Here is a 23614-nt window from a genome sequence, read left to right as displayed (position 1 = left end):
CACTCAGAATTGAGAAAGCTCGTTGGAAGAACGAGTGAAACGTTTTCAAGAAATCTACAGTAAGTCCAGTTGCCTTGACTTATGCTTTACAGATATCCTGAGGATAGGTCATCAGTAAAAAAAAATCTCGGAAAACCCTTTAGGGTCTGTAGAAAAGGTCTCCTGGGGTGAACAACCCTTTAAGGCTAGGTCTACACCACGACATGTGTCGCGCGACAATAAGGCAACTTTCACACTGGCGTTTTGGCTTTCCATTTGTGAGATCCGTTCAGGGCTCTCCCAAGCGGTCCAAAACGGATCAGTTTTGCCCTAATGCATTCTGAATAGAAAAGGATCTGATCAGAATGCATCAGTTTGCCTCCGTTCCGTCTCCATTCCGCTTTGGAGGCGGACCCCAAAACGCTGCTTGCAGCGTTTTGTTGTCTGCCTGACGAAGCAGAGCCAAACGGATCCGTCCTGACACACAATGTAAGTCAATGGGGACGGATCCGTTTTCTATGGCACAATAGAAAACTGATCCGTCCTCCATTGACTTTCAATGGTGTTCAAGACGGATCCGTCTTGGCTATGTTAGATAATACAAATGGATCCGTTGTGAACGGATGCAGACGGTTGAATTATCTGAACGGATCAGTCCATGACGGATCCGCACAAAACGCGAGTGTGAAAGTAGCCTTAGTCGCGTGACACCTAGGGCACAACTACACTGCAACGTATGTCGCGTGACAATTTTTAGAATGGTAGTCTATGGTGTAGCGCTGCGACGCGACAGTCGCAGAAAAATCCATCTTGAATGAGTTTTTTGCGACTTCGCATGTTGCAGTGCGACACCATAGACTACCGTCATAAAAATTGTCACGCGACAAATGTCGTTGTGTAGACCTAGCCTAAAGGGGTTGTCTTATTACAACAATGTGAGGATAAGTGTCTGATGGGCTGGGGCCCCCACCGATCACTAGAAGTGGGGCCCCCACGATCACTAGAAGTGGGGCCCCCACCGATCACTAGAAGTGGGACCCCCACGATCACTAGAAGTGGGGCCCCCACCGATCACTAGAAGTGGGACCCCCACGATCACTAGAAGTGGGGCCCCCACGATCACTAGAAGTGGGGCCCCCACGATCACTAGAAGTGGGGCCCCCACCGATCACTAGAAGTGGGGCCCCCACCGATCACTAGAAGTGGGGCCCCCACCGATCACTAGAAGTGGGGCCCCCACCGATCACTAGAAGTGGGGCCCCCACCGATCACTAGAAGTGGGGCACACCCTGTAAGGGCTCATTCACACGACTGCATCTGTTTTTGCGGTTCGCAAAACACGGATGTCGGGAGTATGCATTCTGCATTTTGCGGAACGGCCAACCCTATGATAGAAATGGCTATTTTTGTCCACAAATGCTTTTTGGGGGAGCCACGAGCCACGGTGTGCATCTTAGTGGGGGTCATTTACAGACACAGGTGTTTTGCGATTTTTCTACCTCCTGTGTGACAATATTTTGTCGCACAGGCGTTTTTACACCTTATTCGACATTAGAGCGTGGTGAGGGGGCCATGAGTGTAGTGGTTTTACGCCAATATTTACACCCGTCACTCCCTCGCCATGCCTAAATATCGATTGCACACATTACACACACAGCTCTACACCACGCACATTACACACACAGCTCTGCACCACGCACATTACACACACAGCTCTGCACCACGCACATTACACACACAGCTCTGCACCACGCACATTACACACACACACAGCGCTGCACCACGCACATTACACACACACACAGCTCTGCACCACGCACATTACACACACACACAGCGCTGCACCACGCACATTACACACACAGCTCTGCACCACGCACATTACACACACAGCTCTGCACCACGTACATTACACACACAGCTCTGCACCACGCACATTACACACACAGCTCTGCACCACGCACATTACACACACAGCTCTGCACCACGTACATTACACACACAGCTCTGCACCACGCACATTACACACACACACAGCTCTGCACCACGCACATTACAAACACACAGCTCTACACCACGTACATTACACACACACAGCTCTACACCACCCACATTACACACACACAGCTCTGCACCATGCACATTACACACACACAGCTCTGCACCACGTACATTACACACACAGCTCTGCACCACGTACATTACGCACATTACACACACACACATTACACACACACAGCTCTGCACCACGCACATTACACACACAGCTCTGCACCACGTACATTACGCACATTACACACACACACATTACACACACACAGCTCTGCACCACGCACATTACACACACACAGCTATGCACCACGCACATTACACACACAGCTCTGCACCATGTGCATTACACACCCAGCTCTTCTCTATGTGTCACCTCACAAAGGTTCGCTTAGCGCACACATCACCCTGTCCATTAGACACGATGAAGCTGAGTGCAATGTGTACGGTGCTTGGCTGTGGGTGAGGTGAGGTAGCAGTAACGTGTTTGCTATGGTTCATGAACTGCACACATCTCTACAAGCGGCTCAGGAGGCCAGGATTGTTCCTGCATGGAAAACCAGATGAATGGCTCAGTGTTTGCCATGTGTGACTTACAGTCTGGAGACTCCTCCCACACAGATGACTGGTCACATGATCATGACATCATCAAAGGTCCTTTAACCCCTGGCATCCAGCTTTTACACAGATAGCAGTGTATAAGGTCCTGGTTGGGGTATGTATGTCCATGTATTTATAATGTAGCTGCATGCCTGTGTACACAGCTAGGGAGGTATACATTGTAGGCCTCTGCTGCCTCCTGATATAATATAGCACACCATACATCCCCACTGCCCCCTATGTACAAGAGCCTTCTGCTGACCACTCCCCCCCCCCCCTGTATATAGGTCATTTCTGCTGCCTCCCAAAATACGTCTCCTCTCCCCATAATGCTTCCCCCCCTTATACATAAGATGTCTCCACTCCCCCTCGTATACAGGAAGCCTATCCTGCCCCTTATATACAGGATGCTTCCTCTGTCTTCTTCGTATACAGGGTACTGCCCCCCATATATACAGAAGCCTTCTCTGCCCCCCATATATACAGAAGCCTTCTCTGCCCCCCATATATACAGAAGCCTTCTCTGCCCCCTATATATACAGAAGCCTTCTCTGCCCCCCATATATACAGAAGCCTTCTCTGCCCCCCATATATACAGAAGCCTTCTCTGCCCCCCATATATACAGAAGCCTTCTCTGCCCCCCATATATACAGAAGCCTTCTCTGTCCTCCATATATACAGAAGCCTTCTCTGCCTCCCATATATACAGAAGCCTTCTCTGCCCCCCATATATACAGAAGCCTTCTCTGCCCCCCATATATACAGAAGCCTTCTCTGCCCCCCATATATACAGACGCCTTCTCTGCCCCCATATATACAGAAGCCTTCTTTGTCCTTCATATATACAGAAGCCTTCTCTGCCCCCCATATATACAGAAGCCTTCTCTGCCCCCCATATATACAGAAGCCTTCTCTGCCCCCCATATATACAGAAGCCTTCTCTGCCCCCCATATATACAGAAGCCTTCTCTGCCCCCCATATATACAGAAGCCTTCTCCGCCCCCCATATATACAGAAGCCTTCTCTGCCCCCCATATATACAGAAGCCTTCTCCGCCCCCCATATATACAGAAGCCTTCTCTGCCCCCCATATATACAGAAGCCTTCTCTGCCCCCCATATATACAGAAGCCTTCTCTGTCCTCCATATATACAGAAGACTTCTCTGCCTCCCATATATACAGAAGCCTTCTCTGCCCCCCATATATACAGAAGCCTTCTCTGCCCCCCATATATACAGAAGCCTTCTCTGTCCTCCATATATACAGAAGCCTTCTCTGCCCTCCATATATACAGAAGCCTTCTCTGCCCCCCATATATACAGAAGCCTTCTCTGCCCCGCATATATACAGAAGCCTTCTTTGCCACCCATATATACAGAAGCCTTCTCTGCCCCCCATATATACAGAAGCCTTCTCTGCCCCCCATATATACAGAAGCCTTCTCTGCCCCCCATATATACAGAAGCCTTCTCTGTCCTCCATATATACAGAAGCCTTCTCTGCCCCGCATATATACAGAAGCCTTCTCTGCCCCCCATATATACAGAAGCCTTCTCTGCCCCCCATATATACAGAAGCCTTCTCTGCCCCCCATATATACAGAAGCCTTCTCTGCCCCCCATATATACAGAAGCCTTCTCTGCCCCCCATATATACAGAAGCCTTCTCTGCCCCCCATATATACAGAAGCCTTCTCTGCCCCCCATATATACAGAAGCCTTCTCTGCCCCCCATATATACAGAAGCCTTCTCTGCCCCCCATATATACAGAAGCCTTCTCTGTCCTCCATATATACAGAAGCCTTCTCTGCCCCGCATATATACAGAAGCCTTCTCTGCCCCCCATATATACAGAAGCCTCTCTGTCCTCCATATATACAGAAGCCTTCTCTGCCCCCCATATATACAGAAGCCTTCTCTGCCCCCTATATATACAGAAGCCTTCTCTGCCCCCCATATATACGGAAGCCTTCTCTGCCCCGCATATATACAGAAGCCTTCTCTGCCCCCCATATATACAGAAGCCTTCTCTGCCCCCCATATATACAGAAGCCTTCTCTGCCCCCCATATATACAGAAGCCTTCTCTGCCCCCCATATATACAGAAGCCTTCTCTGCCCCCCATATATACAGAAGCCTTCTCTGCCTCCATATATACAGAAGCCTTCTCTGTCCTCCATATATACAGAACTCTTCTCTGCCCCCCATATATACAGAAGCCTTCTCTGCCCCCCATATATACAGAAGCCTTCTCTTTCCTCCATATATACAGAAGCCTTCTCTGCCCCCCATATATACAGAAGCCTTCTCTGTCCCCCATATATACAGACGCCTTCTCTGTCCTCCATATATACAGAAGCCTTCTCTGCCCCCCATATATACAGAAGCCTTCTCTGCCCCCCATATATACAGAAGCCTTCTCTGCCCCCCATATATACAGACGCCTTCTCTGTCCTCCATATATACAGAAGCCTTCTCTGCCCCCCATATATACAGAAGCCTTCTCTGTCCTCCATATATACAGACACAGCTCGTTCCCATTATATACCGTATACAATGTACCATGCTGTGCTCGGTGAGCTGGGAGAAGGCTGCAGAGCTCCAGAAAGCGCTGGTGCCTTCTCAGACAGCTGATGATAGGTCATCAGATGGAAAGAGTTGGAAAACCCCTTTAAAATAATTTATTTTAAACAAATAAAATTCCAGGCTTGTATGACGCGTTTCTAAGGAGTTCTGCCTCTTTCTTGTGATACCAGATAAATTACAGGCTTGTATGACGCGTTTCTGAGGAGGTCTGCCTATTTCTTCTGATACCAGATAAATTACAGGCTTGTATGACGCGTTTCTAAGGAGGTCCTCCTCTTTCTTCTGATACCAGGTAAATTAAAGGCTTGTATGACGCGGATCTGAGGCAGTCTGCCTCTTCTGATACCAGGTAAATTCCAGGCTTGTATGACGCGTTTCTAAGGAGGTCTGCCTCTTTCTTCTGATACCAGGTAAATTACAGGCTTGTATGACGCGTTTCTAAGGAGGTCCTCCTCTTTCTTCTGATACCAGGTAAATTACAGGCTTGTATGACGCGTTTCTAAGGAGGTCTGCCTCTTTCTTCTGATACCAGGTAAATTACAGGCTTGTATGACGCGTTTCTAAGGAGGTCCTCCTCTTTCTTCTGATACCAGGTAAATTACAGACTTGTATGACGCGTTTCTAAGGAGGTCTGCCTCTTTCTTCTGATACCAGGTAAATTACAGGCTTGTATGACGCGTTTCTAAGGAGGTCCTCCTCTTTCTTCTGATACCAGGTAAATTACAGGCTTGTATGACGCGTTTCTAAGGAGGTCCTCCTCTTTCTTCTGATACCAGGTAAATTACAGGCTTGTATGACGCGTTTCTAAGGAGGTCCTCCTCTTTCTTCTGATACCAGGTAAATTACAGGCTTGTATGACGCGTTTCTAAGGAGGTCCTCCTCTTTCTTCTGATACCAGGTAAATTACAGGCTTGTATGACGCGTTTCTAAGGAGGTCCTCCTCTTTCTTCTGATACCAGGTAAATTACAGGCTTGTATGACACGTATCTGAGGCTGTCTGCCTCTTCTGATACCAGGTAAATTACAGGCTTGTATGATGCGTTTCTGGTGAGGTCTGCCTATTTCTTCAGACCAGATACCAGGTAGACCGCCTCAGAAACGCATCTTACAAGTCTGTAAGTGTGGACAGCACCCTGTTGTACACTGCATACCTACCTTATATATACAGACCGCTTTTTTAGATATTTTAGAATTTAATATGTAAAGTCTACTGTGTGGCCATGTTTACACAGAGGAGAAATTGACTGAAATCTGCATAAAAAGCTGCATGCACTGCGTGAAATCGGCAACAGTCGGGAAGTATATCCAAGAGATATGGCATGCATGTCCTCAAATTCACTACAGTTTTATTACAGGTTTTATAAAACCACATTCACATACAGAATTCTCTACATCAATTTTTCAGTGTAGAATCCTCACGGAAAATTCATAACTTATAAGCCACATGGATAATTGCCTTATGGGTACTATATACTGTAGAAAACCTTGTGTATAATTCTGTTGTACTTGTGGCTCTGCAGTATCATTATTTATATTCAATATCATTTTCCTAATGTTTCCACAAATTTAGGCCTCATGCGGTCTGCAAAACACAGATGTCGACCCTGTTGCTTCCGCATTTTTTTACAGACCCTTTGACGTCAATGGGTCCATGGTCCACATTTTTCAGCCAAGTATAGGGCATGTTCTATCCATTTGCGGAACCGACATACGGATGTGGAAATCACACAGATTATCCATGTGCTTTCGGCGTCTGTATGTCAATAACTCCACAAAAAGATAGAATATATTTGCAAAATGTGGACCACTGACCAATTGAAGTCAATGGGTCTGCATAAAAAAATGCGGATGGCACACAGACTGTATTTGTATTTGGCGGATTCGCGGACCATAAAACGGGCATAGTCGTGTGCATGAGCCTTAAGGTTATTATTTTCTAGACCATCAGTCTGCGGTTCTATGTGTTCTTGATAACCCCTGTCCCATCATGACATAATTGAGGCATCATTGACTCACATTTGGGCTCCCACTGTAGCGGTTCTCAGAAGTGACCGCGGTATATAAGGTATCTGACAAATGGAAGGGATTTCCTCTGTCAGAGCACTGGCGCCCTGTGGTGGCCTTCCATGGCAGCTGGGGATCTAAGAAAGGCTCCCAGGTCTACCATGAATTCTATGTATTTGCACTTAGGTACTTGAGGAGAACAGTGAAATTATATTTAATAAAGTTTATTAAAAATAATTTCTCCACCCAAGAAAATGACTAACCTCTGATTAATTGTTTTTGTTATTATTACGTCTAAAGAAATGTGTATTGTAAATTGGCCGTAGGCTTTCATGCATGATGAGAACTTCAGGAATCTTGTTCCCTTTCAGGTTACTATAGTGTAAGATATTGGTCCTTTTCCTGGCTGACCCACCTAGGATGGACCAAGAAAGAAGTGAGATGAAAATATTAAACCTCGCCCTGGAGATCATCTGTCTTCTCACTGGAGAGGTAATGAATTTACATTACATCCGTCATCACTACTGACAATACAGGGGCACGACTGGAGAGGTGAGGCCTTCAGAGACTTATGCCATGGAGGGTATCCCATGATTAATGCAAAAAATGAGAAGCAGACATCATATAGTACATGATAATGTCTTTCTAACAACTATACAACCAGTCCTGTACCTCACATGGATCCAGAGATTTCTCCATTTATTCCTCCAAATGCTGCACTAGAATTATTTCTAGCTGCCATCTTGGGAGTGTGTTCTTTCTGTTGCAGGTCTCTTCCTATCACAGCCCGGGGGTGGGGAGTCTTTTCTGCTGTAGCTCCCTTCTTGTCACAGCTAAGTGGGTGTGTCCTTTTTGCTGCAGCTCTCTCCTTGTCAGGGCTCATTCAGACGGCCGTATGTTTTGTTCCGTACCCGTTCCGCATTTTTGCTGAACGGGCGCGGACACATTCATTTTAATAGGACCGCAAAAGATCCGGACAAGAATAGGCATTTTTTATTAACAAATTGCGGAATGCACATGGGCCGGTATCCGTGTTCTGCGGATCACATACGGCTGTCTGAATGAGCCCTAACTGTCACAGCTTCTAACAGGAAGTAGGGCTGGTGGCAGTTGAAGGATAGAACTGAGCATGTGTGACCACCTCAGTGAGGTAGACAAAGAAAAAAGGTAAAGAGCAAGCAGCAGGTGGGGTACTGTACAGATACATTATATAGTATACCTCAGCGGCTATGCTACATTTTCACAAACGTATTTAAATACAGGTGCTAGCTTGACAAATGTAGAATATGTCTCCTAGAACAACCCCCTTTATGTCGCATTACATTCCTCTTCAATACTGATAAACACAGTGGAGCGGTGATGGATTCTGGGAACGTACATAGTGATGCTTATCAGGGTCCTCCACACATAGGATTACACAGTAGTGAAGAGGACATCTGATGAGTGCGTGAGCTCTGGGAGCCATACCTGTGTGTCAGAGGGACGGAGTAGGAACCAGAGCCCGAGCATGGGGCCTCCACCTCACTCACTGACACCTGAGAGAATCAATGAGCAGAAGATCCTAGAAATGACCAACAAGATCATTGAGCTGCTGACTGGAGAGGTGAGCCCTGCTGGGAATGATGGGACATTTTTCAGTAATACAAGGGATGATGTATCTGGATGATGACTGTCATTGTGTGTGTCAGGTTCCTATAAGGTGTCAGGATGTCACTGTCTATTTCTCCATGGAGGAGTGGGAGTATTTGGAAGGACACAAGGATCTGTACAAGGAGGTAATGATGGAGGACCACCAGCCCCTCTCGTTGCCAGGTAAGAAGAAATGTCAATGTAAAGTGGTCCAACTCAGGACAGGAATGAACGTTGTTCACTACTTGGTGGTGTTTTGCTGATTATTATGTATTATTAATGCGCCTTGCTGTACATATGATGAGGGGTGTACATAATATACAACTCACTATGCTCATCATATCAAGGGAAATAGTGTCAGTTAAAGACGCCCTATATAAGTAATCTTGGCTGTGACGGTCACATACGGTATAAACAGTGTGTCTCCTACAGATGGATTCAGTTGGAGAAATCAGCCAAAGAGAAGTCTTAGTCCTCTGCAGTTCTCTGAAGAAAATCACAATGTCCCACTGGATGACCAGGTAGATGGAGCTGACGCCTGTGTGGACCCCTTGTTCGGATGAAAGTCACTGAATCTAGCATTTTCTTTGTTCAAGGGTTGCTATGCATATTCCTAAAGTTTTCCATAAATGCCTGGTTTGGGTCTCGCCTATGGTACCTTTGTAGGTAAGAGATAAAAATGTAGAATTTGTAGGAAAAGGGGGTCCAGCTTACGCTGTCCACTTAAACCCTTTCAGTCCTGCATTTTTTTTTGTTTTGTTTTTCACTCCCTGCCTTTCCGGGGCCATACTTTATATATATATTTTTTTTCGTTCACATAGTCGTATGAGGGTTTGTTTTTTGGGGGACAAGTTGCACTTTCTAATTCTACTATTTAATATTGCATACGATTGTGTGGGGAGCTCGAAAATTGGAAAAAACGCAATTCCGCAACAGTTTATGGGTTTTGTATTTACGACGTTCCCTGTACGGTCAAACTGACCTGTTACTTTCATTCTCCGGGTCAGTAAGATTACAGTGATACCACATACAGTGGATATAAAAAGTCTACACACCCCTGTTAAAATGTCAGGTTTCTGTGATGTAAAAAAAATTAGACAAAGATAAATCATTTCAGAACTTTTTCCACCTTTAATGTGACCTATAAACTGTACAACTCAATTGAAAAACAAACTGAAATCTTTTAGGTAGAGGGAAGAAAAAATATAAAAATAAAATAATATGGTTGCATAAGTGTGCACACCCTTAAACTAATATTTTGTTGATGCACCTTTTGATTTTATTACAGCACTCAGTCTTTTTGGGTATGAGTCTATCAGCATTGCACATTTTGACTTGGCAAGATTTGCCCACTATTCTTTGCAAAAACACTCCAAATCTGTCAGATTGCGAGGGCATCTCCTGTGCACAGCCCTCTTCAGATCACCCCACAGATTTTCAATCGGATTCAGGTCTGGGCTCTGGCTGGGCCATTCCAAAACTTTAATCTTCTTCTGGTGAAGCCATTCCTTTGTTGATTTGGATGTATGCTTTGGGTCGTTGTCATGCTGAAAGATGAAGTTCCTCTTCATGTTCAGCTTTCTAGCAGAAGCCTGATGGTTTTGTGCCAATATTGACTGGTATTTGGAACTGTTCATAATTCCCTCTAGCTTAACTAAGGTCCCAGTTCCAGATGAAGAAAAACAGCCCCAAAGCATGATGCTGCCACCACCATGCTTCACTGTGGGTATGGTGTTCTTTTGGTGATGTGCAGTGTTGTTTTTGCGCCAAACATATCTTTTGGAATTATTGGCCAAAAAGTTCAACCTTGGTTTCATCAGACCACAACACCTTTTGGCCTCATGCACATGACCGTAGTTCGGGTCTGCATCGGATGCGGACCCATTAACATAGAAACATAGAATGTGTCGGCAGATAAGAACCATTTGGCCCATCTAGTCTGCCCAATATATCTGAATACTATGGATAGCCCCTGGCCCTATATTACTTTTAAACCTTTGCCCCTCTAATTTAAAACTGTGTCCTCTTGTGGTAGTTTTTCTTCTTTTAAATATGCTCTCCTCCTTTACCGAGTTGATTCCCTTTATGTATTTAAAAGTTTCTATCATATCCCCTCTGTCTCTTCTTTCTTCCAAGCTATACATGTTAAGGTCCTTTAACCTTTCCTGGTAAGTTTTATCCTGCAATCCATGTACTAGTTTAGTAGCTCTTCTCTGAACTCTCTCTAGAGTATCTATATCCTTCTGGAGATATGGCCTCCAGTACTGCGCACAATACTCCAAGTGAGGTCTCACCAGTGTTCTGTACAGCGGCATAAGCACTTCACTCTTTCTACTGCTTATACCTCTCCCTATACATCCAAGCATTCTGCTGGCATTTCGTGCTGCCCTATTACATTGTCTTCCCACCTTTAAGTCTTCTGAAATAATTACTCCTAAATCCCTTTCCTCAGATACTGAGGTCAGGACTGTGTCAAATATTCTATATTCTGCCCTTGGGTTTTTACGCCCCAGGTGCATTATCTTGCACTTATCCACATTAAATTTCAGTTGCCAGAGTTCTGACCATTCTTCTAGTTTTCCTAAATCCTTTTCCATTTGGCGTTTCCCTCCAGGAACATCAACCCTGTTACATATCTTTGTGTCATCAGCAAAAAGACAAACCTTCCCATCGAGGCCTTTTGCAATATCACTTATGAAGATATTAAACAAAATTGGTCCCAGTACAGATCCCTGTGGAACCCCACTGGTAACATGACCTTGTTTTGAATGTTCTCCATTGACTACAACCCTCTGCTGTCTGTCACTCAGCCACTGCCTAATCCACTCAACAATATGGGAGTCCATGCTCAATGACTGCAGTTTATTGATAAGTCTTCTATGTGGGACAGTGTCAAAAGCCTTACTAAAATCTAGATATGCGATGTCTACTGCACCTCCACCGTCTATTATTTTAGTCACCCAGTCAAAAAAAAATCTATAAGATTTGTTTGACATGATCTCCCTGAAGTAAACCCATGTTGTTTTTCATCTTGCAATCCATGGGATTTTAGATGTTCCACAATCCTATCCTTTAATAGGGTTTCCATTAATTTGCCTACTATTGATGTCAGACTCACTGGTCTATAGTTGCTCGATTCCTCCCTACTACCTTTCTTGTGAATGGGCACGACATTTGCCAATTTCCAATCTTCCGGGACGACTCCTGTTACTAATGATTGGTTAAATAAATCTGTTAGCGGTTTTGCCAGCTCACCACTAAGCTCTTTTAATAATTTTGGGTGTATCTCATCAGGCCCCTGTGACTTATTAGTCTTCACCTTAGACAGCAAACTTAGAACATCTTCCTCTGTAAAGATACATGCATCAAATGATTTATTAGTCATCCTTTCTAGTGGAGGTCCTTCTCCTTTTTCTTTTGTAAAAACTGAACAGAAGTATTCATTAAGGCAGTCGGCTAGCCCTTTATTCTCTTCTACATACCTTCCGTCCTTTGTTTTTAATTTAGTTATTCCTTGTTTTAATTTCTTTTTTTCATTTATATATCTGAAGAATGTCTTATCCCCTTTTTTCATAGACTGAGCTAGTTTTTCTTCTGCCTGCGCTTTAGAAGTTCTTATAACTTGCTTGGCCTCTCTCTGCCTAATCTTCACTTCAATGGGGCCGCAAAAGATGCGGACAGCACTCTGTGTGCTGTCCGCATCCGTTGCTCCATTCCGTGGCCCCGACAAAAAATATAACATGTCCTATTCTTGTCTGCGCTTTGCGGACAAGAATAGGCAGTTATATGTAAAGTCTGTCCGTGCCGTTCCGCAAATTGCGGAACACGCACGGAAGCCATCCATGTTTTGCAGATCCGCGATTTGCGGACCGCAAAACACACCACGGTTGTGTGCATGCGGCCTTTCCCACATGCTTTTGGGAGATTGGCTTGAATGTTTTTCTTTGTAAGAAAAGGCTTTCGTCTTGCCACTCTACCCCATAGCCCAGACATATGAAGAATACAGGAGATTGTTGTCACATGGGTACCACACAGCCAGTACTTGCCAGATATTCCTGCAGCTCCTTTAGGGTCCATTCACACATCCATGTGTGTTTTGCGGATCCGCATCTCGCATTTTGCGGACCGCACATTGCCGGCACTAATAGAATATGCCTATTCTTGACCGCAATCATCAATTTTGTAGGGACGTCCAGTTCTTGGTAATGTCACTGTTGTGCCATATTTTCTCCACTTGATGATGACTGTCTTCACTGTGTTCCATGGTATATCTAATGCCTTGGAAATTCTTTTTTACCCTTCTCCTGACTGATACCTTTTAACAATGAGATCCCTCTGATACTTTGGAAGCTCTCTGTAGACCATGGCTTTTGCTGTGGGATGTGACTAAGAAAATTTCAGGAAAGACCAACTAGAGCAGCTGAACTTTATTTGGGGTTAATCAGAGGCACTTTAAATGATGGCAGGTGTATGCTGACTCCTATTTAACATGATTTTGAATGTGATTGCTTAATTTTGAACACAGCTACATCACCAGTTATAAGAGGGTGTGCACACTTATGCAACCACATTATTATTATTTTTTTTTTCTTCCCTCCACCTAAAAGATTTCAGTTTGTTTTTCAATCGAGTTGTACAGTTTATAGGTCACATTAAAGGTGGAAAAAGTTCTGAAATGATTCATCTTGTCTCATTTTTTTACATCACAGAAACCTGACATTTTAACAGGGGTGCGTAGACTTTTTATATCCATTGTATGTATAGTTTTTCTTGTGTTTTAAAGGAAATGTGTCACCAGAAATTTTATCTGCCAGTTAGTAGCACATCTCATTTTTGGTTTTATTTTCCGATTGCAGATTTTTTTATTCTATTTCCTCAACATGATTATGGGGGCGGCCATCTTGCCCGAGCTGTTCTTAACAGCATTTACAAAGCATTAAAAAAATGCTTTACGGCAGCCCCATGGGCCATAGACACAATTGTCTGGAGGTGACCTCCTTGACTTCTATGGGAGAGTTTTCTAGGCATTCTCTGTGACTTGTGCAGAGGTCATTGTATAAGGAAGGAATAGATCATCTCTGACAATCACCTATTGTGAATGGAGGATCCGGTCTTATCTATACACAGAGAGGATATCATTACAGGCAGGATTAGAATGAGTTAACTGCAGTAAAGTGATCTGTAAGGCTACTTTCACACGAGCGTTCGGAGCGGATCCGTCTGATGTTTCATCAGACGGATCCGCTCCGATAATGCAGACGTTTGCATCTGTTCAGAACGGATCCGTCTGCATTATTACTTAGAAAATTTTCTAAGTCTGAAAGTAGCCTGAGCGGATCCGTTCAGACTTTACATTGAAAGTCAATGGGGAACGGATCCGCTTGAAGATTGAGCCATATGGTGTCATCTTCAAGCGGATCCGTCCCCATTGACTTCCATTATAAGTCTGGACGGATCCGCTCGCCTCCGCACGGCCAGGCTGCAAGCAGCGTTCAGGTGTCCGCTCACTGAGCGGAGCGGAGGCTGAGCGCTGGCAGGCGTATGCATTCTCAGTGGATCCGCCTCCACTGAGAATGCATTAGGGCCAGACGGATGCGTTCGGGGCCGCTCGTGAGCCCCTTCAAACGGAGCGCACGAGCGGACACCCGAACGCTCGTGTGAAAGTAGCCTAAAGTGGCGCCAATCATTAGACATAGTGGCCAGTGTAAAAATTTAAGAATTTTATCTTTTTTGTTTAAATGTATGGAATACATGGAAAATTAAAAACATCATCAAAAATTCTTTAAAAAAATATATACATATTAGTTTATTATTGTATGGCCATTTTTTTTTTTTAAATACATTTTTTTAAAACTTTTTTTATAGTTCCCACAGGGAACTATTACAAGCAATCATCAGATTGCTTCTCTCATACACTGCAATGTATTAGCTTTGGAGTGTATAAGAAATACACTGTATATACTGTATACACTCCATAGGAACTAATGTGCGGCAGGAGGAGGTTTTTTGTGAGTTCAGATCCCGTGGTCACATTTGACCACAGCAGCTCAAGGGTTAAAAGTCTGCAATCAGCATTACCACCAGTCGCGGGCATTAGGCCAAGGTGTCTGCTGTATGAAACAGCAGGCACCTGGTGGCTATGGTGCCCGTCACATGTCAGGAAGGGGTTAAAGAGAACCTGTCACCACAAAATGCAGTGCAGTCTGTAGGCAGAATGTCATAGAGCAGGAGAAGCTGAGCAGACTGATTTGTCGTTTTGAGGGTAAAGATTCAGAAAACTTGTCCTCATACTTTTGTAATGCATTAAAGGTTAAAACTTATGGCATGCCAAGATTTGTCCTTTGGGAAGGTCTAGCCTATCTTAAAAAAAATATATTTAAATTTCAAACCCAGCCTGCGATACCTGGTAAAAAAAAAAAAAAACATACCTGCTCCCAATTCTCCATTCTGGCTCTGTGGTTCCCTTTGTTGGTCTTTTATCCTGTCTATAAATTTCCAGATTGACGGGGTCACGTGTCACTGGCCTCAGCTGTGACGTGTCCCCAAGCAACACCGATGGGTCATACGCCACTTGGGGACAAGTCATCTAAACTGAATTATTATAGTTTATTAACTAGTCCATATGTTGAATTAGGATGAAAGTCTGATAGACTTTAAAGTTGAAGTTGTTGATGAAGAAGAAGAAATGGATTTGAGAAGTAATCAGTCATTTAAGGAAGAGGACATTCCTATTGATATAAGTCCAGGTGAGTGATAGAAAGGAAATATCTGCTCCTCCTTCAGTCTCCAGGTGGCAATAGCTTATAAGATAACTCCTGATCAAGTTACTCGAACAGTTGTGTTTACAGTTGATTTTCACATTACAACATACATCTGACTTGGTCCAGTGTGCACTCGGATCAGGGCTCTCACAAGCTGTCCAAAACGGATCAGTTTTGCCCTAATGCATTCTAAATGGAAAAGGATCCGATCAGAATGCATCAGTTTGCCTCTGATCAGTCTCCATTCCGCTCTGGAGGCGGACACCAAAACGCTGTCTGCTTGACGAAACTGAGCCAAACGGATCCGTCCTGGCACACAATGTAAGTCACTGGGGACGGATCAGTTTTCTCTGACACAATCTGGCACAATAGAAAACGAATCCGGCTCCCATTGACTTTCAATGGAGTTCATGACGGATCCGTCTTGGCTATGTTACAGATAATACATTACTGATATGGGCTTTCGATTGAGTTATATTAGAGAGCGTGTTGCCCATCCATCAGAGCCACCCTGGCCATAAATAGTAATTCGGGTAGGAATATTTTCTGATAGTGGGACCATTGGATGTCTTCCCTCATCCCAAGAGGCATAATAATGGTTCTAGGGGGAGGGTAGGCCTCATAACAATGCTTTAGGCATTGGAAGGCATCCTTCAAAAAGTGAGCAATTTGGGTAAATCATATGACAAAAAGTAGGGTATTTACAACAGTTTTAATATATTGTAAAAAGTGCAGTGAGACCTGTGAATCTGACAGGCATAGAGACACCATTTTTGCTGTACTAGTCCATGAAGTTCTGCTAGTTATGATTGCTCACTCATCAGCTGGGAACAAACAAGGAGCAACAAACAGGAGGGATGGAGCCATTAGAGGATAATTGTGGGTTACCAATATGGACACCAGAAAACCCCTTTGACCTAGGTGAATTAATAATTTTATTTTGATAAAAGAATGTTAGCTTAAGTTTGATAAATGCTCTCCTCATTTTCCTATAAGTAAAAAAAAAAATTAGCTTAGCTTTTTTGATGAAAATAATAAAATAATGTTACACTAATTTTTCCTCCAGGTGGCCACAGCATGAACTTAGGACAAAACCTTTTTTCATCTACAGCCTTTGAAGGAGACAATGGTGATATCACAAATGATTATCCAGGAGAAAAACAACTTCAATGTTTGGGATGTGGAAAATGGTTTAAACAAAAATTGGATCAGACAACTCACAAAGGAGCGATACAAATTCGATGTTCAGAATGTAGGGAATATTCTACCCAAAAGTCAGGTCTTACTGAACATCAGAAAATCCCCACAGGAGAGAAATCATTTTCAAGTTTGGATTATGGGCACAGTTTCACCAAGAAATCACATCGAGTGGAGCATAAGAAAATTTACAAGGGGGAGAAGTTGTTTCCATGTTCAGAATGTGGGAAATGTTTTACCAAGAAATCAAATCTAGTACAACATCAGAGAATCCATACAGGGAAGAAGCCATTTTCCTGTTCCGAATGTGGAAAATGTTTCACCAAGAAGTATGGTCTAGTTAACCATCAATGGATTCACAAAGGGGTGAAGCCTTTTTCATGTCCTGAATGTGGAAGTTTTTTTACCCAGAAATCAGATCTGGTCAAACATCACAGAATTCACACAGGAGAAAGACCGTTTTCATGTTTGGAATGTGGGAAATCTTTTACTCAGAAATCAGATCTTATTAAACATCAAAAAATCCACACAGGGGAGAAACCATTTTCTTGTTCAGAATGTGGGAAATGCTTTAGTAAGAAATCTGATCTTATTAAACATCAGAGAGTTCATACAGGGGAGAAACCATTTTCATGTCCTGAATGTGGAAAATCTTTTACTCAGAATTCAGATCTTGTCAAACATTATAGAAGTCACACAGGGGAGAAGCCATATTCATGTTCTGAATGTGGGAAACGTTTTTCCCTGAAATCAGGTCTTGTTAAACATCACAGCATTCACACAGGAGATAAGCCATTTTCATGTTCAGAATGTAGTAAATGCTTTACCAAAAAAACCTCTCTTGTTAAACATCAGAGGATTCATACAGGGGAGAGGCCGTTTCCATGTTTAGTGTGTGGAAAACGTTTTACGCAGAAACCTGTCCTTGTTAAACATCTGAGAATCCATCAAGTTGTGGAGGTTGTTCCTGATGTCTTCCATAATACAGAGTCTCTCCAGATCTTGAATTCTTCAGTTTAGGTGAAATTGATCTTGATCTTTTACTCCAATATTATACTTTTATAATGTCTTGGTAACCAAGAGAAAACTAAATAGGAGACAGTGGAGTTTCATTGTCATTTTTAAAGGGGTTGTCTATGATTAGCCCCTTTGAAGAACATTTTTTTTACATTTACAGTTAGTCAAATCTTACTTTGTTTTCAATGTATGAGGTTTTGTCTTTTGCATAACAAGTAGTTTTTTATATAGGTGCTACGTTTTGGTATGTACTGTATATACTAACTCAATTTAAAAATAAAACACTCTGCTGCAATTTTTATTTAGCGTTTTTACACCATTATGTTTACCACAATACCAAATATGTGTATATTATTTTATGTTTTGTAACTTTTTTTTTTAAACTATCTGCTCTGCGCTATGGTGGGAAGGTAGTTAACTATCAGCAATGTACTATAATGGTACTGTGTTACTGTGTGGCTGTGTTACATAGCTGGCACTCTGCTCTAATGGCTTGGAGGGGACATAACTCTGATAGGACCTATTAGGCAGCCTGTAAGTTTTAGATAATACACAACCTGTACAATAAAATAATCACATTATTTATCCCATATGGTGAACATCGTAAAAAAAAAATTCAAAATTGCTGTTTTTTTTATTTTTATGAATTCTACACTCTGAAATACAGAGATCATATATACCCTATAATGGGATCAATGAAACTGAAAAATAAACATTTTCTGGGTCTTTGAATAATTTTTAAATTATTTTTAAAAGTAAAGAGTTTTTATTGTGCAAAAGTATAAAACCATAAAAATTATCAAACTCATACTGTATGATGAATTCTATAAAAACAAAATAAAGTTACCCTAGGAACCTTTTTCAAAAGTTATAAACTACATTAGCTGTACCGCAGAATGTTGCGCTCATATACCTAACTGAACTTGGTCAAAAAGAAACATGGTTCACTGTTGTCCTGCATTGACTACCTAGGACTGAAGAAGATAACAGTGAAAGGTAAATGTTCCATGTCTTTGATTTCTGAAGATTTTGACAGAATCTGTGAAGCTAGGATCTTCAATAAATTGTATCTCTGGGAAGCCTATAGCCTGATACACATTTGTGAGCCTTTACCACCAGTGATAGCCATTATTAAAGGAAACCTGTCACCAGGATTTAGTGCACAGAGCTGGGGACATGGGCTGCTAGATGGTCGCTAGCACATCTGCAATACCCAGTCCCCATAGCTCTCTGCGCTTTTATTGTGTTAAAAAAACGTTTTGATCCATATGCAAATGACCTGATATGTGTCCTGTATCCGGAGATGAGCCCAGCACCGCCCCGCGTCCTCCGAATCTCCTCCTTGCTGGCTGACGTCACAGAGCTGGAGCGCCGAAATCTCGTGATGCGCAAGCTAGCGCATGCGCAGTGTCGGCATCATGTTCATTCCCTGTGCTGGCATCAGCACAAGGAACGAACTACGCATGCGCTAGCTCTGTGACGTCAGTCAGCAAGGAGGAGATTCGGAGGACGCGGGGCGGTGCTGGGCTCCTTTCCGCTTGACTCCTCTCCGGATACAGGACTCATATCAGGTCATTTGCATATTGATCAAAAAGGTTTTTTAACACAATAAAAGCGCAGAGAGCTATGGGGACTGGGTATTGCGGATGTGCTAGCGGCCATCTAGCAACCCATGTCCCCAGCTCTATGCACAAAATCCTGGTGACAGGTTCCCTTTAATATCTCTTCATACCTTTTGGCCTTTGCAGGTCTCTTCCAGGGATTTGTAAACATCTTCCATGACCTGCTATATCGTCTAACTTGAAGTCGTATCAGAAGCATGTTTACGCTGTGCTACAGCATCCATGGGAGAATAGGTTCTCTGCCAAAGTTGAGAAGTGCCTCTTTGAAAAAAAAAAAATCTTCCTTTTCTGAGTTATGTGATCTCTGACCTCGGTCTACAGATGGACCCTGAGAAGCTGTCTTGACTGGCCCCTTCTGCAGGGTCTAAGACCCATTAAGCAGTTTTTGGTCATTGCTAATTATCAGTTGATCCCACATTTTTCTGTGCTCATTGTACCTAGAAAGTGGGTTAATGCCAAAGAATGCACAACTGAAGCTGAAGCTTCATTTCAGTCTCTTAAAGGGGTTGTATCACTTCAGCAAATGTCATTTATAATGTAGGGAAAGTAAATACAAGGCACTTACTAATGTAAGATCAGCACCCACAAACATCCACCTCCAAGAAGGAGGCCATGCTTGAACACTATAAGAAGAAGCTCTGGCCTCTCTGTTGGCCAGAACCCTGGAAATGCGCATAGTCCAGCAATTTTTCCTATCATGTCTAAGCTTGGCCACCGCGGCTGGATTGTAGGGTGGTCGTGACCATGGAAATGAGCAGTGTATAATGTGATGGAAACATGAATGTAGCCAGCAAAGGCAATATGGACAATCACAATACCTTAGTAAGTGCCTTGTATTATCATCTTATTGGAGGTGGATGCCTCATTCGTGGGTGCTGACCTAGTAAGATTGTTACTTGTGGCTAGTTCTCCAAGTCCTTCCCCTCAGTTGAGCGTAATTCCTCAATCGGAGAATGCAACCTGCTTGGCATCAAGTAGGCTTCAGAGGAATGGAAACATCTTCTAGAGGGTGGTTATGTACACTGACCAGAAGAATCTGACCTAGACTGCTCAGCAGCTCATTCTCGCCAAGCCACGTGGTCTCTGTTCTTTGTCCTGCATAAAAAAAATCATCAAGATGGATGCCTTATCTCATGTTCCTTTGACCCAACAGACCAGATAGCGGAGCCTTAAAGGGGTTATCCGAGGCTGGAAATGGCCCCCCATACACCCGGGCCCCTCACACTGAATTTCTTGCCTGGCTCCCTGCGCCGCTCCTGGTCCCCGTACCGCCACTGCTGCTTCTCCCTGTACACGGATGAAAACATCCGGTGTTGGGGCGGAGCTGGCAATGGCAGGCAGTGACGGGGACGAGCCTCCCTAGTGTCACCCACAATGCTGGGGAGGCTCGTCGCCGTCACTGCCTGCCATTGACGCTCTTGGTGAGTCTGGACTACAGAAGTACAGGGCATTATCATGAATGATAACACTGTGTGCATCTGCCTGACCTTTCTGTAACCATGACAGCTTTATGTCACTATGATTTGGTTACATGCTAAGAATTACAAGGCTCAGCATGTCCAGTCTGAGAACAGTACTGGGAGGGAGTGTAAGGACAGAGAACTACAAGGCTCAGCATGTCCAGCCTGTCATTACTTGCTACCAGAGAACAGTACTGCATGTCTCCCAAGTGTCCCTCTTTAGGAGGGACAGTCCCTTTTTTTTGACCCAAGTCCCCCTGTCCCTCTTTGACCTTTAGGGTCCATTCACACGTCCGCAGTGTATTGCGGATCCGCAATACACCCGGCCGGCACCGCCATAGAACTGCCTATTCTTGTCCGCAATTGCGGACAAGAATAGGACATGTTCTATTTATTTCCGGAGCCGCAGACCGGAAGATCGGGGGCGTGCTCCGGAAATGCGGATGCGGACAGCACATTCCTGCCCCATAGAGAATGATTGGGTCTGCACCAGTTCTGCAGAATTGCAGAACGGGTGCGGACACATTCACGGACGTGTGAATGGACCCTTAAATGTCCCTCTTTTTGACCTAGGGAATTAGTGCATAAATGTGCAATAATACATTTACTAAACTGCTCCTTAGGCCTCATGCACATGACCGTTGTGTGCATCCGTGGCCGTTGTGCCGTTTTCCGTTTTTTTTTGCGGACCCATTGACTTTCAATGGGTCCGTGGAAAAATCGGAAAATGCACCGTTTTGCAGCCGCATCCGTGATCCGTGTTTCCTGTCCGTCAAAAAAATATGACCTGTCCTATTATTTTGACGGACAATGGTTCACGGACCCATTCAAGTCAATGGGTCCGTGAAAGAACACGGATGCACACAAGGTTGGCATCCGCGTCCGTGATCCGTGGCTGTAGGTTACTTTCATACAGACGGATCCGAAGATCCGTCTGCATAAAAGCTTTTTCAGAGATGAGTTTTCACTTCGTGAAAACTCATATCCGACAGTATATTCTAACACAGAGGCGTTCCCATAGTGATGATATACCATGAACTGTGTACATGACTGCCCCCTGCTGCCTGGCAGCACCCGATCTCTTACAGGGGGCTGTGATCCGCACAATTAACCCCTCAGGTGCTGCACCTGAGGGGTTAATTGTGCATATCATAGCCCCCTATAAGAGATCAGGGGCTGCCAGGCCCCCCTCCCTCCCCAGTTTTAATTTCATTGGTGGTCAGTGCGGCCCCCCTCCCTCTATTGTATTATTTTCATTGGTGGCACAGTGTGCGGCCTCCCCTTACTTAGCAATATTAGAAGCATCATACTTACCTGCTGCGCTGTCTGTGACCGGCCGGGAGCTCCTCCTACTGGTAAGTGACAGATCATTAAGCAATGCGCCGCACAGACCTGTCACTTACCAGTAGGAGGAGCTTCCAGCCGGTCACAGACAGCGCAGCATGTAAGTATGATGCTTCTAATATTGCTAAGTAACCATGGCAACCAGGACTGCAGTAGCGTCCTGGTTGCCATGGTTACCGATCAGAGCCCCAGCGATTAAACTGGGACTCCGATCGGAACTCTCCGCTGCCACCAATGATCGGGGGGGAGAGGGGAGGCCGCACACTGTGCCACCAATGAAAATAATACAATAGAGGGAGGGAGGGGGGACCGGGGGGGCCGCACACTGTGCCACCAATGAAAATAATACAATAGAGGGAGGGAGGGAGGGGGGGCCGCACACTGTGCCACCAATGAAAATAATACAATAGAGGGGAGGGAGGTGGGGCCGCACACTGTGCCACCAATGAAAATAATACAATAGAGGGGGGGGGGCCGAGAGGGGTCTGCCCCCTGCTGCCTGGCAGCCGCTGATCTCTTACAGGGGACTATGATACGCACAATTAACCTCCCTCAGGTGCGGCACCTGAGGGGTTAATTGTGCGGATCACAGCCCCCTGTAAGAGATCGGGTGCTGCCAGGCAGCAGGGGGCAGTCATGTACAAAGTTCTTAGTATATTCTAACTTGAAGCGTCCCCATCACCATGGGAACGCCTCTGTGTTAGAATATACTGTCGGATCTGAGTTTCACGATCTAACTCATATCCAACAGTATATTCTAACATAGAGGCGTTCCCATGGTGATGGGGACGCTTCAAGTTAAAATATACCATCGGATTGGAGAAAACTCCGATCCGATGGTATAATAGGGACTCCTGACTTTACATTGAAAGTCAAGGGGGGACGGATCCGTTTGAAATTGCACCATATTGTGTCAACGTCAAACGGATCCGTCCCCATTGACTTGCATTGTAATTCAGGACGGATCCGTTTGGCTCTTTTTTTCATGTCCGTGGATCCTCCAAAAATCAAGGAAGACACACGGATGAAAAAGCGGTCACGGATCACGGACCTACGGACCCCGTTTTTGCGGACCTTAAAAAAAAACGGTCATGTGCATGAGGCCTTACTAAACTATCTGTATGGTTTCTACTTGTATATTAGACCATAATTTTATTATTTTGTGCAATTTCTATAATCTGATGATTCATGTGCTAATATTTAAATGGATATTGAAGCGCAAGAAAAAAATTGTCCTAGGGGCTCCACATGTAAAAAATAAATGAACTTACACTCACCCCCCGACTGCTGCACTTCTGACGGGGGTCAGTAATTATGCTATGGGCGGAGTTAGAGGCGTGGGCTAGTATGAAAAAAATTGCAG

General features: G+C 44.2%; 1 protein-coding gene across 2 annotated transcripts in view; it reads left to right on the top strand.

The window, feature by feature from the left end:
* The first annotated feature begins 2677 nt into the window (after positions 1-2677).
* Positions 2678-23614, top strand: part of LOC121003740 (oocyte zinc finger protein XlCOF6-like) — an 88452-nt gene continuing 67515 nt past the window's right edge. The window contains exons 1-7 of one of the 2 annotated variants that reach the window (XM_040435615.1): positions 2678-2743; positions 7593-7713; positions 8633-8824; positions 8910-9033; positions 9283-9371; positions 15485-15596; positions 16678-18372. In XM_040435615.1, the coding sequence (XP_040291549.1) occupies positions 7642-7713; positions 8633-8824; positions 8910-9033; positions 9283-9371; positions 15485-15596; positions 16678-17828 (1740 nt within the window). In that variant the 5' untranslated portion in view covers positions 2678-2743; positions 7593-7641 and the 3' untranslated portion in view covers positions 17829-18372. Of the gene's footprint in view, positions 2744-5593; positions 5750-7592; positions 7714-8632; positions 8825-8909; positions 9034-9282; positions 9372-15484; positions 15597-16677; positions 18373-23614 lie in introns of those variants that run through there. The other variant, XM_040435614.1, reaches the window with a different exon arrangement.

Source organism: Bufo bufo, chromosome 6 (genome assembly GCF_905171765.1).
Source record: "Bufo bufo chromosome 6, aBufBuf1.1, whole genome shotgun sequence".
Classification (NCBI taxonomy): domain Eukaryota; kingdom Metazoa; phylum Chordata; class Amphibia; order Anura; family Bufonidae; genus Bufo; species Bufo bufo.
The sequence above is the reverse complement of the archived record's forward strand: the minus strand, read 5'-3'. Positions and strand labels throughout refer to the sequence as shown.